This window comes from Rhineura floridana, chromosome 10 (genome assembly GCF_030035675.1).
Source record: "Rhineura floridana isolate rRhiFlo1 chromosome 10, rRhiFlo1.hap2, whole genome shotgun sequence".
Taxonomy (NCBI): domain Eukaryota; kingdom Metazoa; phylum Chordata; class Lepidosauria; order Squamata; family Rhineuridae; genus Rhineura; species Rhineura floridana.
In genome coordinates, this window is record NC_084489.1 from 29,715,286 (window position 1) to 29,740,205 (window position 24,920).

The following is a 24,920-nucleotide window of genomic DNA, read 5'->3' on the forward strand; positions in this document are numbered from 1 at the left end:
ATTGGGATAAGGTCTCTACTTAAAAGGCTTGTTGAAAGATGAAGGTCTTCAGTAGGTGCCAAAAAGATAACAGAGATGGAGCCTGTCTAATATTTAATGGGACTGAATTCCAAAAGGTAGGTGCCACAACACTAAAGGTCCACTTCCTATGTTGTGTGGAATGGACCTCCTGATAAGATGGCATCTGCAAGAGGCCCTCACCTGCAGAGGGCAGTGATAGACTGGGTACAAAAGGGGTAAGACAGTCTTTCAGGCATCCTGGTCCCAAGCTGTATAGGGCTTTGTATACCAAAACCAGCTCCTTGAACTTGGTCCAGTAACTAATGGGCAGCCAGTGCAGTTGTTTCAGCAGTGGGGTAACAAGTTGGCAATATCCTACCCCAGTGAGCGATTGCGCCACCGCATTTTGTACCAGCTTCAGCTTCCGGACTACAATATTAGACTACAAGAATGTTGGCTGTGCCAGCTGCAGGTGATGGGGGTTATAGTCCAACAACATTAGAGAAATTAAGGTTGGAGGGGGCTGAACAAGGATGACCAAGAAACAAAATTCCAATTAAGGCTAATCAGATGAGGACTGGTTCATTCAAAATTAATCCCACTTAGTTCTGTAGAACCAAATATTGCTCTACAGTACTGGCCTCAATGATATGTCAGCTAAGAGAATAGATCAGGGAGGATGAGAAATGACTGGAACTATCCCTCTCACTTTTGTCAAACTTAATGAGCCTTTGCCTAATATTAGATAATTCATTCTGTATTATGAATGACCTGGTTGCCATTTATTTTCCAGGCCCAATTCAAGGTGCTCACAGTAGTGTTTAAAGCCTAAATGACTTGGGCCCCAAATATCTGAAAGACCACTTCCTTCCCTACAGATCCTCTGGGGTGTTGAGATTGGCATAAGTGGCCCTCTTGGTAGTTCCACCACCCTCCAAATTTGGGGGGCTGGTGGCAGAAGAGGGCATTCTCTGTGGCAGCTCTTAAGTTGTAGAATTCCTTCCCCACTGAGGTGCGTCTGGCACTTTCACTATACAGCTTTTGTCATATGCTAAAGACACACCTCTTTATCTTGGCTTTTGACACTTGAGATGTATATTTTTAGGATCCTCTCTAGCTGTGAATGTAATTTGTTTTAAACTGTTTTTAGTAATGTATTTTATATTGTTGTGATCTGCCCTGGGACCTTCTGGTGAAGGGCGGATAATAGAAGAAGATCAAGTTGTTGCTGTTGTTGTTGTTGATCTCGTTCTCTTGATGCTATAAGATACTTCTATAAATTGTTGGTTTGATTTGTGTTATTAGGTGCAGCCTTTACATTGAGAAAAACATTGCTGTTACTACTCTGAAACTTCTATCCCTGGGGCACATCAAAGGGGCAGCCTTTTTGTTTGTGTCTCGGGGACTGGCACCAGTATTAAGGCTTTATTGCATGAGGTGAGTTTTTAGGGCTCAGTCTATAAAAACTGTACAGCTGAGAGGCATACCAAAAGTGAGTTTTGTCTAATCAGATGTCTGTGAAGACTATGGTTTACAAAACTCATTCTGCTGGGGCAAAATTATTGCTCTCTCTTTTCACAATACAAACCACCTCTACTGGGCTGTTTTCTACCATTTTCTGCACATCTAGCAACATTTCCCAAGAGCAGTCAATTGTGTTATATTGTTTTCCATTTTCTTTCCAGCACTCATTTGCTATAGAACTGAGATGACACTGTGGTATTTTATGGCTCAGAAAACAGGTTTAGATTCTTTACATTTCTCAAGATCAGCTTTTGAGATGGCAGCAAGCATGCCAGATTATCTTTCTTTTGTCCAGCTAGATTATGTTTTGTGCCAGTTTCTGCTGACCACCTACATATTAATGCTTATCTCATTTTAAAATTGAAAACTCATTTTTAAGATTACACTGAGCTTTGGAGAAAATTCTAATTTGAGATTCAATATTTCTTTTTGACATTCACTTCTGAATTCTTCAGCAACATGTCTAGGAATTAGAAAACCTCTGAACACTTATATAACTTTTTTTAAATGCTTACTTCTTTTGTAAAGAAAAGGCCAACATATTGGAACATAGGAAGCTGTCTTATATTGAGTCAGACCTTTGGTCCATGTAGTTCAGCACTGACCACACCAACTGGCAGCAAGGTTTTCAGGCAGGAATCTCTCACCACCCTGCCTGAAGATACTGGGGACTGCTCTTGGGACTTTCTGTATACAAGGCACTGAGCTACAACCCTTACCTGTTCTGAACTTTAGGACATTTTAAAGGACTGAAGCAGGAGAAAGCCATTCTTAAACAACAAGTGGGGTACTACAATAAATGTTGCAATATGGAATGCTTCTGTTTAGTGTTCTAACCATTCCTTCTTCCACTCCGTTTTAAGGCTTTTTCCTCCGATACTTATATAGCATTCCATGGCCACTGAGCACACTCAGTCCTCATTAAGAATGAGGGAGAAATTCAATTTAGTTTGCATTTAAAAGTGAACCTACCGTTAACACTTTCTGAACCATTGATTGAATCAAAATTTGCAGTTCTCTGAATTTTGCAATGCAGTTTTCCAGCCAAGTGTACAGAAATGGATTTATTAGAGTAAAGTCTGCATACAAATGGAGGTATTCATGAAAATAACATACAAAATGCATTATATTAGAGGAAATTGCTTTGCAAAAAGGTGTATCTTAGGCAAAATTGCATAGAATGAGAGATTCGCACTAAAATGCAGGAAAATTTTCATGAGGACTTTTTAAAAAAACTCAAATTGCTGCAGAAATGTGGAGAACTGAATTTAAAATTGGGAAATGGGAAACGGCCTTTTTCTGTGCCTTTTTTTCCTACTACAAACCTTGGGCTTCTCCCAAGCCTGTTAATATCTCCCTCTTGTATATGGGTGTTGCTGTTTCGGCTGCATAAGCATAAATGTGAAATCAGGGATTTTTTGGCTCCAATGTGCATCACTGTAAACTAGCTTACACTGAACACATTCAACTTTTTAATGCCTGTTTATCTAGTTTGAAGATATACTTCTGGAACTCCTGAAGGACATGGCTTCAGCCCTATTTTGCACTTATAGTACAAAGCTGGCTGTGCAGAACAGGCAGTATATCCTTTAGATGAGCTGGAGTGAGAATGAAAAAGAGGAACAAGCTAGAGATAAGAAAGAGGAACTAAGATCTCTGCACATGTATTTGTTCTAAAAACAGGCACATACACAGAGAGAGATGGGAGGTAAAGATCTAGGGACTTGCTGGAACATCTGAGGAATAGACAGCACATGCAGAGGGCATCTGGGTTGTACATGCGAGGTGTACACTTGCAGGAGGCACATGGCCCAAGTCATAATTAAAGGGAAGGGTGGAGAGACAAACTACTGTATAAGCAGGGATAAGAGTGGTGTCCTCGAGGTGTGTGAATTCTCTCGCATGGTACCCCTGTTCTAATGGACTATATGAGGTCAAGGATCCAGGTTGACAGATGAGTGAAGTCCCTATTGCCATCTCTGCAACTTAGGAATATAAGAAATGTCTCTTTTGAGTCTTCTTTTACTGTGCCTGCATGTGTTTCCAAACAAAGCTTTTGCTACACCATAATCTAATTGCACCACAAGTCCAGTAGGTGACCAAAAGCTCCATAGGCCAGGTGAAAGAGGCAGTTTAGTAGGAGGAGCTTCCAGCTTTCAGGCTTCTGGCATCGAATTTTAAAAGACCTCCTAACATTAAATCCCTACCCTTTACTCTAGAAATTGATGAACAAGTTTAAAAGCACACGTCCCAAGACAGATCCTTGGGAAACTGACTTCATATATCCCTACATTGGGATAACTATCCATTTATTCCTACTCTCTGCTCAGTTATTGAACCAAAAGAAGATTTGTCTTCTTATCCCAAGACTGCTAAGCTTACTCAGGAATCTTTGATGAGGGACTGTCAAAAGCCCTATCTACATCCTTACTACTGACACTCTCAGAGAACTCTCAAAAGGTGAGTTAGGCAGGAGTCACCTTTACAAAAGCATGCTGATTCTTTTTCATCAAAACTTATTCTTTTATATAGTTTGTCTTTAATAATGCTTTCCACCAGTTGGCCCAGCACAGATGTTAAGCTAATGGGCCTGTGATTTCCCATACCCCCCCCAGATACTATTTTTTTTAAAGGCGGTGTTACATATGCCCCTTTCCAGTAATAATCTACAGAGGTTGATCTTAGTGACATCACATATTCTTATTAGAAAATCAGTAATTGCACATTTGAGTTCCTTAAGAAGTCTCAGGTACATGCCATCTGGATCCAGAAATTTGTTTTTATTTTGTCAATAACACCTAGAACTTTGTCTCTGTTGTCACCACTATTTCCCTCAGTTCCTCAGATGCCTTTCCTGAAAAAATTAGTTCACGTACAGGGAACTGCCCTACATCTTTCACTGGGTGAACAGATGCAAAAAATTGAATCAGCTTCTCTGCCATCTCCTTCTCCTTTTAGCTTACCTTTAACCCTCCCCCCTTGTTGTCCGAAGGTCAAACCACCCCCCTTGCCAATTTTCTGCTTCTTTTGCCAAAGTTTGTGTTCTGAAGGAAGCTTTTTTCCCTCTAATATCTCTCTTGACTCTGCTTGTTAACCACACTTGCATTCTCTTAGCCTTGGTGATGCCTTTCCTGATCTGTAGCATATATTCTAGCAAAGATTCTTTCATCGTGGTTTTGAGTAACCCCCAAGCCTTCTGAATAGATCTGACCTTAATTTCCCTTTTTAACTTCTTTTTTACCATTCCCCTCATTCCTGAGAAGTCCCTTTTTTGAAGTCAAATGTGACTTGTGTTGAACCTCCTTGGCAATTCTTCACTTACATATATATAGGAATTGATAGCAGTATTGTCACTGTTCCCAGTCAGTTCCACAATACCTACATCTGGCACCATTCTTGCTAAACTGTAAATTGCCACTGAATCCACACAGAGCACAAGATGCTTCATAAAACATAAGCAGGCAGGATGACTGTGTGGAGCACAAGATAGGGCTCTTGTGCCTTTGATAGTTGTGAAATCCAGACTCATCCTGTGCTACATGCCTGCCATTCCAGCAGCAATGTGCCCCTAAGGTGAACTCAACTGAGCGATTCTGATTGCTATTCCCAATAGGTTCAACAACACATCTCCCACCAGGTCCTGAGTACTTGTTAACATTAGATCCAGGGTTACATCTCCTCTGTTCTAGGATACAATCATTTAGGGTATCAAGTATTTTACCTCTTTGTCATGATTTGGAATGGAAGAGAAATTCAGTTCAGTTCACATTTAAGACAGAATTTATCAAATTCGCACTTTCCAAAACAATATGAGAACCAAAACATAGCCATCCTTAGAAATTTGCACTGACACAAATTTTGTAATGCAGTTGTCTAGCCAAGCAATGTTCACAAAAATGCATATAATAGGGGAAAGTGTGCACAAAATGAATATATTGATGAAAATAACAAATTGCATTAGGATAAATTGCTTGCAAAATGTGTAGTCAAAACTGCATACAAAAATGAGAAATTCATACTAAAATACTAAAGAATTTTCATGAGGATTTTTTTTAAAAAAAACTGGAAATTGGGACAGATGTGGAGAACCAAATTTAAGATTAGAAAAATGAGAAACTGAGAGAACCAAAATTGACACATCATTCCCTCCTTAGTCACGACTGGTATTTACCTAGTCTATGTTAGGTCAATTAACCCTAATTACTTTGACCCTTTCTCCTTTAAATGCCCCTTTGATTTCATTCTCCATTTCAAGATCATGTGTGCATCTTGATCAGAGGAGGCCAATGGTACTCAATACTCCTTGTATCTAAGTTATCATTCATTTCCATGAGAGGGAACAAAATGAACTAAAATTCAATGCTGTGCCGCACCAAACATGCAATAACAAATGATCTAATAAAAAAAGGTGCCACAATACCTATTTTTTCTTCTTCTGATTCTCTGGGGCCAACGCAGCAGTCATTCTCTGTACCAATCCCAATCCTATCAGATAAGATATGACTGGAATATTAAACAGTAAGGCGATCAGCAGTAGGAAATGAGCAACATGGGTAATACACTAGATTTTGCCACCAAACAAAATTAACAGAACAAAATATTATACTGGATTCACTGAACAATTTATTATGTTTTGTAAAGTCCAAATAAAAAATAATTACTTCAGCTATGCAATTATCACAGAGGGCGGAAATCACATGTTCATATGAAGTGTATAATTACTTTTGCCTACATAGTTATGGTGTTAAAAAAGAAGAAATAAACCAGAGACACCACTTCATTAAAAGAGCTTCAGTGATAGACCAGTCTAATTGATATTGGATAAGAGTCATTCCTGGCATAAACAGGGTGAATAGGAGTAGCAGCCTCTTAAATTACATTGGAATGATACTATGTGTGCTTCTGAGTTCAGCAATTGCTTTAACCTACAGCTCCAAAATGTCCATAGCAACATACTTGCATAATTTCATGGGATTCAGGGTCAGCTGAGGTTAACCAGCCATCAGGCAAGGAAATAGCTTATGTATCTTCCACACATTCTATTACCCTGCTCCTGAAACTGGTAGATGCTTGGATACTCTGTGATAATTTTCAGCAGCATTGTTTGTATGTGCTGATGCCAGAAATCTCTCAAATCAAAGCAAAAGATGCTGGGCAGAATAAAGAATGTAGAGTGCACAAGAGAGAGACTCGTTATTACTGCTACTGCTACTGCTACTACTACTAATAATAATTTGTATAGCACTTTCAAGTGCTCAAAACTCTTAACATGTATTTTCTAGTAGTAATCCTTACAACAAACCTATTAGATATGTGAGGATTATTATCCCCCATTTGGCAGTTAGGAAGACTGAAGCTGAAAAAGAGTGGCCTGCCTAAAGCTGTGATCCTAAACACAGTTACTAGGAAGTGAGCTCCATTAAACACAATGGGCCTTATTTCTGAATAAACATACACAGGACTGCTTTGCATGGCAATGTACAGCACAGTCACTAGGCCTGACCTGGTCTGCTTTCAACAATGCATGCCATATCTAAATTTTCTTACTCTACCTAAGTATAAGCTAACAGTTTTGCTGGCTTGTTTTAATGTTTTATCCTCCAAGATCCTAGAAGCCATATTTGCCAAAGTTCCCTTCAAGAGGTAGGTGCTGTCCTTGTAACCATTCAGTGATTAAAAGTTCCTTATGTTTTCTTCTCAGTGGTGTAGTCGTCCGGGGTCACAGGGGGTCATAGGTGCATTACTTTTTTGGGAGCAGGGTCCCAGCCTGGTCCCTATGTATGAGCCAATCATTATGAAAAGGGAGCATGTTAGCCACTGAGAAGAGTCCTTGTCCTATTGTAATGATTGGAGCCAATCAGAATGAAAGGAGGTAAGTCAGCTACTGAGAGTCTTTTCAGTAGCTTACTCACAGCCTCCCCATTCATGCTGATTGGTTCCTAGGGACGTCTGTTGTAGTGGAATGTGGACTTGCGAAATGACAAAGAAAGCAAAGGGAGACAAGGGAAAGTGGAAAGGAGGGTGTGGCTGTGAGGGGGTGTGGCATGACTATCACGAAGGGACCCTGCACTTCTGAATTTGCCACTACACTACACTACTGTTTCTTCTACTGTAGATTCTAACAAGGGGTTATAGAATGCATCACTTACCTCTTTTCAGGAAGTTTCCTGGTGGATCCTTAGAGAGCCTTTTGAGTACCTTCCTTGAGAGGACTAACAAATCTATTACCAAACAAGAGGCAAAATATCTGAACACTGTATCTGTTAGACCTGCTATGATTGATAGTTCTTTGTCATTGTCATTGTTAATCATTTATTACTGATTCTACTGTCAGCTGTCAGGAGGTCAGATGAGCAATGCTGCCCCACCACGCTGCCTGCTAGTGGCTAAAACTTTAGCTAGCATAGCACTAGGCCTGGCACCAAGATGTGGCATCCTTGGGTAGCTGTTGTGGCTCCAGCAACCTGACAGGGCCATCGCTGATGTCTGCCCTGAGATCCTCTTTTAAAAATTGGCTGCCCCAAATGTACAGTCACTTTGGAACATTGTGGAAAATGTCAGCTCCTGGACCCAGTTGTCCAGTACTGCTTAGTGCTGCCATTGCCCACCAAGTAACTTGGAGGGGGTTTAGCTACACTGGAGGGGACCACTAAAGCACCCTTCACTGACGGCTTCCTCAAACCTGGAGCTTGTCCTGGCTAGCACCGTCTGAACTACTTCACTTCATTATTTACCTGCACAACTGAGATCCTACTGGGAATACAGAATCATGGTGTGCTGTGTGATTTTAAACAGGAAGAGGAAGAGGACGAGAAGGAGTAGGAAGAGAAGTCAAGCTAGCATAAAAAGCAGGTTGACAAGAAATTCAATTGAAAATATGGGTTTAGCCAGGAATGTAGTCATCTGGGGTCTCAGGGGGTCTTAGGCCTTTTTTGTGAGCAGGATCCCAGTAGGGTCCCTATGTCTCCAGTATCCTATGCACCAATCAGTATGAAAGGGGAGTGTGTTGGCCACTGAGAAGAATCTTCTAACATGCCTCCTTGTCCTTCCCTGCGGATTGGAGCCAATCAGAGTGAAAGGAGGTGAGTCAACCACTGAGAAGACACTTTTCAGTAGCTAACACTCTTCCCTTTCATATTTATTGGCTCCTAGGAATTTGTTGTTGTGGGAGAAGGCATTAAGGGTCTCATTCTCAACCCAGCAGCAAAAAGGGGGGGAGTGGCATGGCTGTGGCTATCATGAAGGGACCCTGCACTTCTGAATTTGCCACTACACTACTGGGTTTAGCCAAGTGGAAGCTGGGCTTGGAACGGAGAAATATGGATTTATATCACAGTATGCGGAGCAGCTTTGGGAAAGAACAGTCCATTCAGCTGTAATTTATAGAGATGAAAAGGAGTTCGGGGATGAAGGAACTCCCCTATGAGTAAAGGTTACAACATTAGGGGCTTTTAGTTTAGAGAAAAGATGAGTAAGAGGAGATATAACAGAGGTGTATAAAATTATGCATGGTGTAGAGAAAATTGATAACAGAAGTTTTTCTCGCTCTCCCATAATACTAGAACTCAGGGCCATCCAATGAAACTGAATGTTGGAAGATTTAGACAAAAGAAAGAACTTTTTCACTCTGTGCACGGTTAAACTATGGAATTCATTCCCACAAGAGGTAATGATGGCCACCAACGTGGATGGCTTCAAAAGAGGATTAGATAAATTCATAAGGCTGTCAATGGCTAATAACCACAATGGCTATGTTCTACCTCCGGTTGCTGGGAATTGCAGGTGGGGAGAGTGCTTTGGTGCTCAGACTGCTTGCAGGCTTCTTATGGGCAACTGGCTGGCCATTGTGAGAACAGGATGCTGGACTAGATGGGTCTGTGGCCTGATCCGACAGGCTCTTCTTATGTCCTTGCAGTAATGCATTTGATAAGGTGTAATACTTTGCAATCTGATATGGCAGCTCAATACACTGTGGAGGGTAGAAGAGAGACCATTTTGGCCACACTCTCCTGTTAACTACATTTACTTTTTCCTTCTGTTAATACTACGCCACAAATGAAAACAGGAAAAAAAAATCTAAGTACGAGATTTTTAATTTAATTTCAAGGGTTGGCAATACTTCCTGGGTCTGACCAGATAGGCCTACAGAACACAGCATCATACCTTTGCTTTTCATACCTGCCCCAAACCAAATGAAAGCAGAGTGAAGAGGAAGGGTTATATGTATACACTAGACTGGCTGTACTCTGTGCTTTGCAAGTTCATTTAAGGTTAATTTACTACATATGAGCTGGTAACTCTGAAAGGTCTAAGGTGGTGATGCGGAACCTGTGTCCCCTCCCATGTGTTGTTGGACAACAGTTCCTATCAGACTCAGACTCCAGGTTTCTGGGGGCCCTTGGCCACAGGATATCGGAGGGACCTTGGGCCATCCCCTTCTTCCTTAAACCACACCCATCCCTCATAGTCCCACCTCTTTAAACTAGTACAAATTTTGATCAATATTCCAAATCCAGGCCTGGCGCTGCAGGAGGAGGAGGAGGATGGAGAGAGGCAGGGGAAGGAAAACCAGCCCATTCAGGAGAGTACCTTGCTCAGGGGAAGGGCACCCACCTGGCCAAACTAGGTCCCCTCCCTCCTTTTAAGGCCTGCTCCGCTGACTTCCAAGAGGGCCACCTTGCTGCTCAGCTCAGAGTGCCCCAAAGAGGTTCTCCTCCTCCAACCTCCTGAGAGATGCAGAAATCGCAGGTGATGCGCTCTGCACAAGTGCAGGGGCCCACCTAGAGGCTCCTGGGCTCAGTGTCAGAGCTCCAGCATCCTCCTTTCACACCACTGCCACTTCCTTTGCTTTGGCCTGTCAGAAGGAGCCTGAACCTCTGCCACCGCCTCGGTTGCCCTGTCTGTAGGGAGAGAAGGAGGAGGACGGCAGTGCCATGGGAACAAACTTCCTCCCCTCCCTCCCCTGCCATAGGCAAAAAGTCTGGATGACATCAGCACTCAGAGAGGCCATCCCCAGAGTGGCCAAGTTGAATCCTGCATGGTGAAGATGGCAGCCAGAAATTGCCACCACTCAGTTCTGTTGCGGTGGTGGCAAAGAAGCCCTGGCAGGGGTCCAAGCAGAAGAAAGCAAAGCTCTGCCAGAAATGCTGCACAAAGAAAGAGCCAGCCTCATTGTGTCTGTAAGGAGGCATTGGCTGGTCCTTCCCCCTGCCCACCCAGCTCTCCAGGGCCAAGCCTGCCTGCCTTCTCTACTCTTTTGAGCCCTGCCTGGGGCTGTTACCATGGCCTGTAGATTTAGGAGGAACCATTTTGAGACGCAGGGCCCTCAGCCAGTGCCAGACCTGGCCGCCCACTGGCTCTGACCCAGGCCCCGCCAGCAAGGCCAATGATCGGGGATGATAGGAGTTGTAGTCCAGCAATCTTTGGACAACCACAGATTCCCTACCCCTGACCTAAGGTCTTGCAAACAGACTTTGCAACACTTAAGATATGGGCTATTTAGCAAATAATCACAGCTAACACATAATGGTTCTCTAATTAGCTACTTTGCCAGTCAGCTAAGCAGAAGATACCTCAATTAGATTTTTTTTAACAAAATAGAATAATGTTTCAGTCTACAGCTGAGCTTAAAGCATAGCAGAATGAAGTGTCTTCATTTTGCTTTCACTTATAGCAATACAATCTGAGTAATACCAATATTAACTACAAATACAAATAGCTTTCTAGTTTTTAACTTCCATAATGGGCAAAGTAGTGATAAGAAGGTAACGAGGATTCTAATATTTGCGGGGAGGTATACAATCCAAACCTTCTACATGACAGAAGATACTCTGATCTTCATTTTGGACAATTTATCATTTCCTTAAATTTCAGTGCACCTAGAAACATCATAGCCACTATGTTCTGAGAAGATGTTGTTGTTGTTATGTGCCTTCAAGTCGACTACGACTTATGGCAACCCTGTGAATCAGCGACCTCCAACAGCATCTGTCGTGAACCACCCTGTTCAAATCTTGTAAATTCATGTCTGTGGCTTCCTTTATGGAATCAATCTGAGAAGATATAGGGAATTTTAAAGAAGCTCTGCACAGACAAAGAGTAACACACAGTAGTGGCTGCTGGGACTGCGTGGGTGGGGCTGCATTGCTCTTCTGGCTTCCCAACACCGCATGCTGCTGCTGGCTTACCGAGAGGGGAAGGGGCAAGTCAGCAGGGAGCTCAGCATGATGCAATGCAGTGCTGGAGCCCACCCAATGTTCCCAACACTGTGCTCACATTGCACCAAGCTTCATGTTGCCTTGCTCCTCCCCTTCTCTCAGTAACCAGCAGCAATGTGCAGTGTTGAGAAGCTGGAAGAACAATGAAGCCCACCCATGCAGTTCTGCCAGCCACCACTACTGGCAACATGAATTACATCACAAGTTGAACCCAAATTTCATAGAAGCTTTACTCTGTATGCATAATTAATCAGAGAATAAAGTAACCTTGTTCAGGTGTCCAAAGAACATGTGAGGGCATGATGCATGTGTGGGGAGGACACCTACCCCACCCCAATGTCTCTGCCTATGTTGAGATCTGAAGGGGGCTTTTAAGAGCATTCAGCCAATTGGATTGTAGGGAGGCTTCCAAGTGATCAAACACGCTTATGGCTGGGGGATGGACAGGAATGGGAAGCCATGGAAATTAGAGAAAAATAAATTGTGATCCCTGAAATCTCTTCACTAGTGCATACTCATTTCACTTAGTTTAAAATGAACTTTGGAAATTCTTACTGCCTAAACAGTCTACCTAGCATCTTTGCTTCATGATTGGATTGTTGTCTATGATATAGAAATATTAAGATGAAAATATGGCTTATATTCAGTCATAATAAGTATATTAGTATTAAGCTTCTTATGCCCAATTGTGTCCTAAAAGGTGATGCTTGCTCAGATTCGCTGATGGTGCTGGAGTTGTGACAACAGGACCATCATAATTAATATCCTTGAAAAACAAAACTTTTGTATTAGTTTCTTCCTGCCCCTTTCCAAAGTCTTAGGATACACAAAATAGTGTTAAATGAATAAATACAACATTGATGTATCAAAACTGATAAGAAAATTAACACTGCAATCTTATACATATTTTCTCAGGAGTAAATCACACTGCATTCAATGGAGCTTACTCCTAGATAAGCATGCATAGGATTCCTGCCTAGAAGTGCTTTTAAAAAATCCCAAACTGACTTGGACCCAATCACTAGACAGCTTATAAATAAAAATCATACAATAACTTTCAGCTGAAGCTCAGAATTAGGCTTTGATTATAGTTCCATCAATGGCTGCTAGTCATAATGGCTATATTATGGCTGCCCATTAGCTACAGGGTCAAGTTCAGGGTTCTAGTTTTGGTATACAAAGCCCTACGAAGCTTGGGACAATGATACCTGAAATATCATTTTATGCCTTATATACCCAGTTGATCACTGTGTTCTGCAAGTGAGGGCCTCCTTCAGATACCATCTCATCAGGAGGTCCGTTCCGCACAACATAGGAAGCAGATCTTTAGTATTGTTACACTTACCCTTTGAAATTCCCTCCCTTTAGACAGGCACCAAGTCTTTTATCTTTTCGGTGCTTACTGAAGACCTTTCTTTTTCAACAAGCCATTTAAGTAGAGACCTTATCCCAGTCTGCGTCTGTGCTGGAATTGCTTTTTAATATGTTTTTAAAGTTGTTTTTTTTAAAGATGCGTTTAAGATGTTTTGTCTTAATATGTTTTAAAAGATGTTTTATTTTAATATGTTTTTAAAGATGTTTTGTTTTAATACATTTTAACTATGTTTTGTTTTTAAGATGTTTTAAAGTGCTTTTGGTGTTTTTGTTTGCTGCCCTAGGCTCTTTCTGGAAGGAAGGGTAGGATATAAATTTAATAAATAAATAAATAAATAAATAATCCAAGATCAGAGGCATCATGCCAGTTGCTGGGGGGTCACAAGCAGGAGAATGCTGTTGCGCTTATGTGGGCTTCCTGTGGGCTACCCATGGACATCTGGATGGCCACTGAGAGAACAGAATACTGAACTAGATATGTCTTTGGACTGATCTGTTAGGGCTCCTATTATGTTCCTAAAGCTTTAGTAGGGCAGCCATCATGAATGCTACAATGTGGGTTGTTCTCCAGATGTGACATGCGACTACAATAGAGAGGATTCTTTGGGTCAGTCACAGAGTTCGCAGTTTGATACAATGATACACAAGGAAATGACATGGATTTCATTCTAACCCACGCATAACTTGATTAATCTTCCAACATAGGGACAAACTGTAACCAAAAGTATCCAGAAGGATTTTGATAGTATTTTTTAAAGTGCCAAATGGTTTATTTTACAGGAACTTTGCTGTTTAATTAAATTAGAAATCAACTTGATGTAAGCATTATTTTTTCTTTTTAAAAAACCTGGTAATTCAATACCCACAAACTATAATGAAGCTTTGAACACTATGCAAAAATCAATGGTTTGAAATTCAAAAATATTTTTCATCTTTATGTGATCAAAGAAAAAAAAATTAATTATCCCAGTATCCCAATTAAGTCCTTTTCTCAAGTTCTGGCACAGAAATGATTTTGAAGTGGCTTTTCTGTAATTTAGTTGATCTCATTAAGTCTAATGATTGAGACTTTTAAGAAATGACATAACCTCCAAGGAAAAAGGCCCAGCTCGGGAGCAAATATGAAATAAGCTATCCTTTGTACAGTGATATACCACTACAACGCCCAGGACTGTTTTTATAGGCCCCGTGTTGGCACCCAGCATACTCAGGCCACTGCCAGGGCCTACACACTTAACAGGACCCATCCACTGTGACACCTACCTGCTTATTAAAATATTAAACAACAGCTGCATGGGGAATAGGGGGAGGGGTCAATTCGGATCTCAGCTCTGGAGAAGAAGGACTTAACCCTTGCCCTTATACACATAATTTTTCATATTAAATGTCCCCTGAGGCTACTACTGTTACACTGAGCAAAACACACATTTTGTGTTACTAATGCAATTCTAGACTGCATCAACAGAAGCATTGTGTCCAGATCACGAGAGGTAATGGTACTACTATATTCTGCTTTGGTCACACTTTATCTAGAGTTCTGTGTTCAATTTTGGGCACTGCCGCTTAAGAGGGATGTCAACAAAATGGAAATGTCCAAGAAAGGGTGACAAAGATGGTGAGGGGCCTGGAGACCAAGCCCTAAGAGGGAAGGTTGAAAGAGTTGAGTGTGCTTAGCCTGCCAAAGAGATGATTAAGAGGTGATATGGAAATGGACTGCCTTCAAGTCAATCCCGACTTATGGCTATCCTATGAATAGGGTTTCTATGGTAAGCAGTATTCAGAGGGGGTTTACCATTGCCTCCCTCTGAGGCTAGTCCTCCCCAGCTGGCTAGGGCCTGCTCAGCTTGCCACCACTGCACAAGCCAGCCCCTTTCTTGTCTGCAACTGCCAGCTGGGGGGCAACTGGGCTCCTTGGGACTATGCAGCTTGCCCACAGCTGCACAGGTGGGAGGGCAAGTAACCCCTGAGCCACTCACTGTGGGGGTGATCTTTAGCTGGCCCTTGACACCAAGGAGACACGAGCAAGGTTTTGAACTCACAGATTCTGAACTCCCAGCCAGGCTCTCCTCCCCACTGTGCTATACCAGCTGTTAAGAGGTGATATAATAGCCATCAAATATTTGAAGGGCTGTCACATAGATAATGGGGCAATTTTTTTCTGTTGCTCCAGGGATAGGACACAAATCAATGGGTTCAAATTGCAAGAAGAAGAAAGGACTTGGACAAAACAGGAAAAACTGGTGGTACAAGTTGTTCAGTAGTGGAACAGCCTGCCACAGAAGGTAGTGGATTCTCCTTCATTAAAGCAGAAACTGGATGGCCACTATCAGGGAGCTGGAATAGTAGCAGTGGCTTAGTCTAGATTATCTTGGAAGTCCCCTCAAACTAGGGATGGAAGAATCAGTAAATGTTGGTTCTCTTAGTTTCTCATTTTTCCAAAATTAAAATAAGTTCTGAAGCAATTTACCATTTTTTTTAAAAAAATCCTCATGAAAATTCTTCACCATTTTAGTGTGAATTTCTTCTATTAAACATATTTTTGTATGCAGCTTTGACTAATGAGCACATTTTTGCAAATGATTTCTCCTAATATAATGCATTTTTGTAGGCCATTTTCACTAATATAATTTTGGTGTACAAAGCCCTTTACATCTTGGGACTAGGATACCTGAAAGACCCTCTTATCCCTTATATTCCCAGTCGATCACTGCGCTCTGCGGGTGAGGGCCTCCTGCATATACCATGTTATCAGGAGGTCCATACTGCATAACATAGGAAACGGACCTTTAGTGCGGCGGCACCTACCCTTTGGAATTCCCTCCCCTTAAATATTAGACAGGCGCCATCTGTGTTATCTTTTTGGTGCCTACTGAAGACCTTCCTCTTTCAACAAGCCTTTTAAGTAGAGACCTTATCCCAGTCTCTGTCTGTGTTGGAATTACTTTTTAAGATATTTTAAACCTTCTTTTTAAAAATAGATGTTTTTAAAGCTTTTTGAAAATGTTTTTAAATATGTTTTGTTTTAATATGTTTTTATTGATTGTCTTGTTTTAATATGTTTTTTTTAATGATGTGTTAAAGTGTTTTTAGTGCTTTTGTTTGCCGCCCTGGGCTCCTACTGGGAGAAAGGGCGGAATATAAATCTAATAAATAATAATTATTATTAATAATAATTAATGAATTTTTATGCACATTTTCCCCAATATATGCATTTTTGAAAACATTGATTGGAGAACTGCATCACAAAATTCAGCTAAGTGTGAATTTCAACAGATGGATGTGGTTCAGTTCTCATATTGTTTAGGAAAGTGCAAATTTAATAGATTTAGTTTAAAATGTGAACTGAATCACATTTCTTCCTCACCTTACCTCCAACTCTATGATTCTATGATACGCACATGAAACAAATATCAGTGGGAAGTGATTTAATCCAGAATACGGCACAGGAGTAAAAGATTAGCCCTCTCTCCCAAGCATTATAGTCCTGATCTGAATCTAAGACAGAAATCTTAGCTAAATGAGGGTGCTTCCAGGTCCAGCTGAAGTGATTGGATCATTCCTTCTCACCTGCTTAGACAGCCTGGGTAAGGAACATTTAATCTAGCCTAATTGCTTCTGGCAAGAAGAGTTTAAGTGCCTTCAGGCCAGGCCAGTCATCAGAAAGCCTAGTGTTGTGGAGATGTTAGATGGGAACATTCAGGAATAAAGATGGATACCTCTGAAGGCTGCCATTCTAAACACACTTACTAAGGGACTAAGCCCCATAGAACTCAACAGGACTTACTTCTGAGTAGATATGATTAGGATTGTGCTGTTGGTAAGGCTTAACTAGGGATCCTCTGCAACTATATCCATATCCAAGCAAGGTTGACAACACCCTGCCTGCAGTACCCTGCCTGCCTTGTGGCTGCTCCAAACGTCTTTACAGACTTGACCCTTCACTGCAGAGAGTGGTTTTAGAAATGAGTAAGAGTTAAGAAGATTCTCTGCTCTTTCCTGCCTACTCTGTGGGATGTTATAAACTTACTTTGACAGCCAACCCAATTCCAATGAGTAATAATGACAGAGAGAAAACACACATGATTTGGTCTACCTTCACAGGCAGTAGATTGGAAACAACAGCAATTGAAGCCACACCTCCCAGTATGTGAATTCTCTTTTTACCACTATTGGGCAAGAAACAAACCATCATGCAAATAACAAGGTGCATCATCTGTGGGTTTAAGAGGATTGAGCTGACCACATGGAACCACAGTTGTTGTTTCTATGGATGCAAGAGAGTAAAGGTCAGAGGTAAATGAAATGCAAATAGAAAAAGAAATAGAAAAGACACTGATGATTTTCTAAATGCAATACTATATGAACTACAACATCCCTATGAGTAAGGCAGAACACTTAGCATCCCACAACTAGTCAGGGTTCCTAACCAAAACTAAAAAAAATCCTGGCAGCCAGTCACCCAAAGTCACAGAAATCCCCATACAGCACAACCTGACCCAGGGGCTGCAGTAGGTACAGAATGCTGTGGCATGATTGCTGACATAACTGAGACCCTATTATCATATAACACCTCTACTCTGAAATCTGCACTGGTTGCCAATTTGCTACCAGGGCAAGTTCAAAATGTGCTTTCCATGTTAGAGGCACCACATAGTAGTTGTTCTGCTCTTGTAAGAAATCAATCTTTTAGTGTAGCAGTACTGTACCTACACTTTGGAACTCCCTGCCTATTTACATTAGGCAGGTGCCTTCATTGTACTCATTTTGGCACCTTCTAAAAACATTTTTGTTTAGGCAAGCCTACCTAGGCATGTGGAAGCTACTATGTTTTTAATCTGTTTTTAACTCATTGTTGGTTTTATTATTTTGAATGTTTTTAAATACCTTGTCTTTAACTGTTTTTGCCAATAATTTTATTGTTTTTATTTCTTCTATGAACCGCTTTGCGATTTTTTTTTACAATAAAGCAGTGTATAAATGTTGTAAATTAAATACATAAATATGTCAGAGTCACTGTGGCCCTTAGGGCCTTTTATACTGAGTCAGGCCATTTGGTACCATATAGCTCAGTGCTGATGACATGGACTAGCACTGGCTCTCCAGGATTCCAGGCAATAGTCTCTTCCAGAGATTGAATTTTGGGCCTTTGAATGCAAATCATGTGCCCTACTAACAAGTTACAGCCCTGTTTTAAAAAGTATCTTTAAAATTCTTATTTTCAATTCATTAAAGAATGCACAGCATACTAGGGAAGATCCACACCATGCATTGAAAGCACATTCAACATACATTTGAAGCACATGAATCCCACCACAGAATCATGGGAACTGTACTTTGTTAAGGGTGGTGGGAACTATAACTGTGAGGGAGAAACTACACTTCCCAGTATTCTTTGGGGGAAGTCATGCACTCTAAATGCGAGTTGGATGTGCTTTAAATGTATTATGTGGATCTGCATTACTTCATAAACTTTGCCTGCATAGAAATCATTTTAATTAAATTTTAAAATGGAAATAAGCTACAAAGTTTACTGGGTGACCATGGGCTACACACCATCTCTCAGCTTAATCTGCTCCTCAGGTGAAAACAACTGAGGGGGACCATGACCAGTCCAAGGAAGAACACACTTAAAATGTAGAGGAAATAATAATGTGTAAATAATACAACCACAGTGTGAAATCGGATACATATCAAGACATAGCATGAAAAAATATTTATATAAGCATGAATGTCAAAGTTGTTTATTATTTACACAACCTGTAAAGATATTTATAGTGCAATCCTATGCCCGTTTACTCAGAAGCAAGTCCCAATGTATTCAATTCAGGGAAGCATGCACATGACTGCAATTCAGTGATAAGGAACTTCACTCATCCAATCCAAAATTCAGAATCATGCCACCTTAAGCTGTTTTACAACTGTTTTATACTTGTTTTATGGTTACTGGCTTTTAAATGGCTTTATTTCTTGTTGTGAGCTGCCTTGCTTTCCAGCCCTACCTCACAGGGTTGGTGGAAATATTCCATATACACACCCCCTGGTGATGTAAAAATACAAACACCCCATATAATAGTTTATTGTCAAACCCAGTTGGCCATTGCAGAACATTTTTTTTTTAAAAATAAGTATGTTTCCTGCCAAATAAAAGCAGTGAAACCTAAGTAAGCCCTGTGTAACTGCTTAAAAAAAGGATTGGAGGGGGAGGGAAAGATTTACAACACAATCCGTTTCTATGTTCACTCAAAAGTCCCACTGATTTTCAGCACAATCCTAACCACGTCTACTCAAAGTAAGTCCTACTGAATTCAATGGGATTAGCACCCAGGTATGTGGAATTGGCCTTGCAGCTTTACTCCCAGAAAAGCTTCATATTGGGAAGGTTTTCAAAACAGGTTATGAATAAGACAAATCAACTGCCCTCTTCAACAGTCCAGTAAAATTTAAACTTGTTTGACTCATTAATTAGAAAAATATAACACTGCAGCATGTACACTTTTTTAAACTTCTGCTCAAAAATTATTTGAGAGATAAAATGTATAACATGCCATTTTTGCAAGTAATTAAAAACACTTGCATGTACATTTTATGCCTACCAAGATCCTGCTGTGATCTTCTGTTGTAGTGCAATCCTACGCATGTTTTCTCAGAAGCAAGTCCCAATCCTGTACAGAGAAAGTACTTATCATGAATTCCTGATGTGAGACAAGCAGGAAAAGGAAACTGTGGGTTTAGCTATTGCCTGGGGGTCAACAAATCTTGTCAATCACACCCCTGATTTCACTTATTGGCTAAAAACCTGAAAAGGAAGGGATTAGAGCAGCCGGTGCTAACAGATGTTGTGGGGGAGGCAGGTGACATTTTGGTTTATATCTTTTGAACCAGACCACCTAGAATTTTTTCTAAATGAAAGCTAAGAGTCCAGAATCCAAATGCAAAGATATATCACTGAACACCAAAGTCAGGATCATTCAGACCATGGTATTCCCGATCTCTATGTATGGATGTGAAAGTTGGACAGTGAAAAAGGTGGATAAAAGAAAAATCAACTCATTTGAAATGTGGTACTGGAGGAGAGCTTTGCACATACCATGGACTGCGAAAAAGACAAATAATTGGGTGTTAGAACAAATTAAACCAGAACTGTCACTAGAAGCTAATCTGATTAAACTGAGGTTATCATACTTTGGACGCATAATGAGAAAACATGATTCATTAGAAAAGATAATAATGCTGGGAAAAACAGAAGGGAGTAGAAAAAGAGGAAGGCCAAAGAAGAGATGGATTGATTCCATAAAGGAAGCCACAGACCTGAACGTACAAGATCTGAACAGGGTGGTTCATGACAGATGCTCTTGGAGGTCATTGATTCATAGGGTCGCCATAAGTCATAATCGACTTGAAGGCACATAACAACAACAACAACAACAAGAGTCCAGAGAAGATCCCCAAAAACCAGAGTCTTTGGGCAAAACCCAGGTGGCAGAGAAAGCATGAGGCAGCTGCTGTAAGCAAGACTAGGCTTTCCCTAGTTGGGAGGGAGGGAGGGAGGGGATCCATCATTGGCCCCATGGCCAAGAGCTTCCTAATATGTGGTGATTACCCTGATCAATATCACACTGAGAAGGAAAAACTATTATGAATTGTAGCTTTAAATCTTCTGAATGACAAAAGCCAACATTCCAGTCAGATTACAGCATGCAGACAACTTTCAGCTTAGAAACCAAAGCATACAGTTCCATGCTCATGTTCCATAGTTGCCAGATGCCACTTGCATGAAAAGGTCATTTCTTAATATTACAGGTATATGGAAGTTCATAGAACAAACGTCTGATAATGTTCTGAAAATCTGGCCTCCTTTTTGATGCCAGGCCATACTAGGCATGCAATTTTTATTAGTTTTGAAAGTCTTTCCTCAGATTTAATCTCTTTTTCTTAATTACAAAAAGGGGGAATTTTCTCCCAATTTGGATGGGAAATAAGGAGCTAAAACTGTATGTGATTGCACTGTAATGATGTCCTTAAAATGTAGTAAAATCAGAATGCTACACAGAAGGACCTTCATGAGTGGAAAAAAATTCTACCATATAACAAAACAAAATTTTATGGAGAATCTGAACAGATTTTAATGTTGGGAGTCTTCACTTCTATGTGGGGGGATTGTATGCTTTGGTGACACACCCAGCCTTAACAGTCTATTTCAATGGTATATATCATTGGGCTGCAGTCCTATGCACATTTACCTAGGAGTAAGCTCCAACTGGACTGCCTCTGCATAAACTAGGGATGGGCGAGAATTTTTATTCAGTTTGCATTTCAAGCCAAATCTATCAAATTCTCACTTTCCATAACAATATGAGAACCGAAACATAGCCATCCTTTGAAATTCACAATTTTTTGAATTTTGCAATGCAGTTCGCCAACCAATGCTTGTAAAAATGCATATATTAGGGGAAAGTGTGCATAACAATGAATGAGTGGAAATAACATGCAAAGGAAAAATGCATTATATGATGAGAAACGGCTTGCAAAAATGTGTATATTAGTCAAAATTGCCTACAAATATGTATTTGTTAGGAGAAATTTGCATTTAAATGCTAGAATATTTTCATGAGGACTTTTTTTTAAAAAAAATGCAGATTGCTACAGAAATGTGGAAAACTGAATTCAAGATTGGAAAAATGAGAAACCGAGAGAACCAGAATTGTCAGATCTTTCCATCCCTAGCATAGACATGCACAAGACTGCAAATGTTTTGTGGCGAGTGTGCCCTCTGGAAAAAGCAGCAGCAGACACAGCCAAAATAAGCACCAGAAGTGAACTATTCCAGTTCTAAAGTCTACTGTAATGCACTCACATTAGAGTGCAGAGATGGCCCTGGGGAGGTGAAATGTAGCAGACTACTAAATATTCACTATTAGCAGACTGCAGCAGACTATTAAATATCAATAATCCTATTGATCACCCTTCACTAATTTGGTCAAAATCCTTATTGTAGATGCTCAAGTTCAAAGCTGGCAAGTTCATGGGATGATTAGACATGTGGTAGTCCATCAGCCTGGTGGCATATAGTGATAGTCTGAAGAACCTCCTTAGCAATGAATTTCCCAACCTGGGATAGGCAGCAGATCTGGGAGCTTGGTAGCAAGCAGGAGCATGGGGCTGGCTTCCAGTGTCATTCCATTTCCAGGACCAGGAGGATTCTGGGTTGTTGCACTTGAACCTTGCAGTTCCCTCCTCCAATCAGCATCTAGAGAATCAGTATCTGACTCACAGGAAAGAAGAAATCAGTGACTGACTCACAGGATCCCACTTTGGTGTCTTACTTAGCATGAGCCAAATTTTGTGTTGGGAAATTGCGATTCGAACTTTTAGCACATAATGCTTGCCTGCACAATTTTGACAGATAAAATTGAATCTTTTGCTATCCATTTCTGCCATCAAGGACAAGTAACTTTTTAATACAATGTCTGAACTCAAAGTCTTTTTCCTCACTGATAAAAGAGGGGATATTATTTTGGCATAACGGCTGGCATCAGTACCTAATATTTTTGTCCATTATCCTTCTTGTCTGTCAGATTTTTCACATGCAGCTGTTATAACTGACAATCACTATCTGCATCAAGAAGACTGGCCTGGATCCCACCAGCATTTGCCACCTAAAACGCCCTCTTCCTTTTGTTTTGTCAAACTTTACATGGCTATTAAGAATCAAAGAGGTGGGATCAGTGCTTGGCAACAGCAGCCAATCAAACCATTTATTTATTTATTTATTTTTATTTAATTTTTATACCGCCCATAGCAAGGCTGTCTGGGCATTGTACATCAAATACCATGAAGGAAGTAGCTGTTCTGTCAGCAGCCCTTTGATTTGAGAGGCTGGGATATCAACTCACCAGAAGATTCTTTATGCAGTACATCTGCTCTCTGTTAGTGGTGCAACAGCTGGTACTCTGGATTACATTGCTGATTTGTAGAAATAGGGATGGTGTTGAACAGGGCAACTGGAAGGATCTGCCTCTTAGACTGTGGTTGGGTCCAGTGACCTTTCCACAGTAGATTTTGGATGCCCTCCACCCCCTGTGATTCTAGTTGTTAGGACTGTAAATCACTATTATACATACCTATAAAAGGTGGTGCATAAACAAATAAATAATATTCATATATACGCTTTATACAGTAACAGTTGAGCCAGCATAGCCAGTGGAATGTTGGTCACCTGCCTTTCCAATGCCAAGCATTGCTGCCTGTTCCTGAGAAGGGGAGGGGTGAAACACAGAGAGCTCAGCATAGGTAGACAGACATGGGATTTACTTTGTTTTCTTCAAGGACCTCAAGTTCTAGCAACTGAAGCTAGGTGCAAATTCATGTTTCAGTGAGGCTGGTCCTGGGGCAAAATGACATTTCAGGGAATAGAGCTAGTTGCCTGCTTCAGTCCATGAGCCATACACTGATATAATCTGAAAAACAGAAATCTACATGTGAGCTACTACAAGGAAGCGATTCTAACCGGGGTTTAAATCTGGTCATCATGACTGCACAAAGATCTCATCAAAGGCAACTAATTAATATATTTTACAGGTGAAGAATGGTGAGGCAGAGGGATAAGTGATCAGCAGAATGTCACCCATAGCATTCTTCTGCTTGCTAGTCAGAAAACCCTTGCCAACCTACTGCAAAACACCTGGAATGCTTCCAGACGTCCACTCTATCTTATGCCCACCACCTTTCAGTAATGGAGCCCATGCTTTGCATTCATCAGAAGAGGTCCAAGGTTCTATCTTTAACTAAAGATATTACATTGCAAGGATAAGAAAGGTTTCTGCTTAAGACCTTGAAACCAGTGGAGGCTGGTGGCTTTGATGTCAGTGGGGCAGTGAATCTGCTCTGGGTTGTAGTCCAAACTTTCAAGGAGCTGTCCAAGTTTGGCAGCTCCTTGAAGGTTCAGACTAAACCCCAGGGTGGATTCAGTGCCCCACTGACATCAGAGGCACCAGTCTGTACTGCTTGAGGGGCAGCTGCACATCTTAAGAGCCTTTTTTTGGTAAAGACCTAGTAATTCCTATTTTAGTTCAGAAAACCTTGCTGCTTTTCAAAGATGCACATGTTGTTTGCTAACTTAACATCCCTGCTATTTGGAATTTACCATCAGGCCATGACAGCTATGTGAGTCATGTGCGCACTACAGTTAGCCAAATGCAGGATGCTTCAGCACTAGAAGAAGTCTTTCCCTTTCATTCAACAATGGATTAACGGTTTGCACTCCCAGCAAAGTATTGATGTGAGTGCAAAGAAGAGAAATAAAAAATCATTTGGTCAGCTTTTCTTGAGACTTGACTACCCAGAACATTTGTATACTTCAGTGTATATGGTCAAAGCACCTTAATCCATATCACTCTTCCCTATTTTAACTTTTCCCATGTGTGTGTGAGTTTAAAAATGTTACTTGCATTTTATTGTTTGGAAATGGTAATAAAACCAGTTTAAAAAAAACCTATTTGGATCAATGATCAGAGTCATAAAGGTAAGAGAATCTAGCCCAATCTTCTTCCTGATGTGCTAACTTTCCACATGCAGGAGGTTTTTGACATACAGAAGCAGCAGTTACACCTTCAGAAATCCATGCACTGACTCCTGCCTTCTGAAAACCCCAAGACCACTGTAAATACCTGCCTTTTCTGAACAGTCAAGTTGTATCTTACTCCAGCAGAGGGGTGGGGGGAAGGGGAACTGTAAGGTGGAAAAGGTTTATACATATCCACCAATGACTCAGACATGGCTATGCCAAAAACCTAGAACCAGTTTTGT

General features: G+C 40.9%; 1 protein-coding gene across 2 annotated transcripts in view; it reads right to left on the reverse strand.

Moving 5' to 3' along the window:
- OXSM (3-oxoacyl-ACP synthase, mitochondrial) overlaps positions 1-24,920 on the reverse strand; it is a 209,368-nt gene that overhangs the window by 79,003 nt on the left and 105,445 nt on the right. The window contains exon 4 of one of the 2 annotated variants that reach the window (XM_061587890.1): positions 5,945-6,009. The exons of the other annotated variant lie outside the window; for it this stretch is intronic. Coding sequence (XP_061443874.1) covers positions 5,945-6,009 — 65 coding nt within the window. The remainder of the gene's footprint in view (positions 1-5,944; positions 6,010-24,920) is intronic. 2 annotated transcript variants of the gene reach the window in all.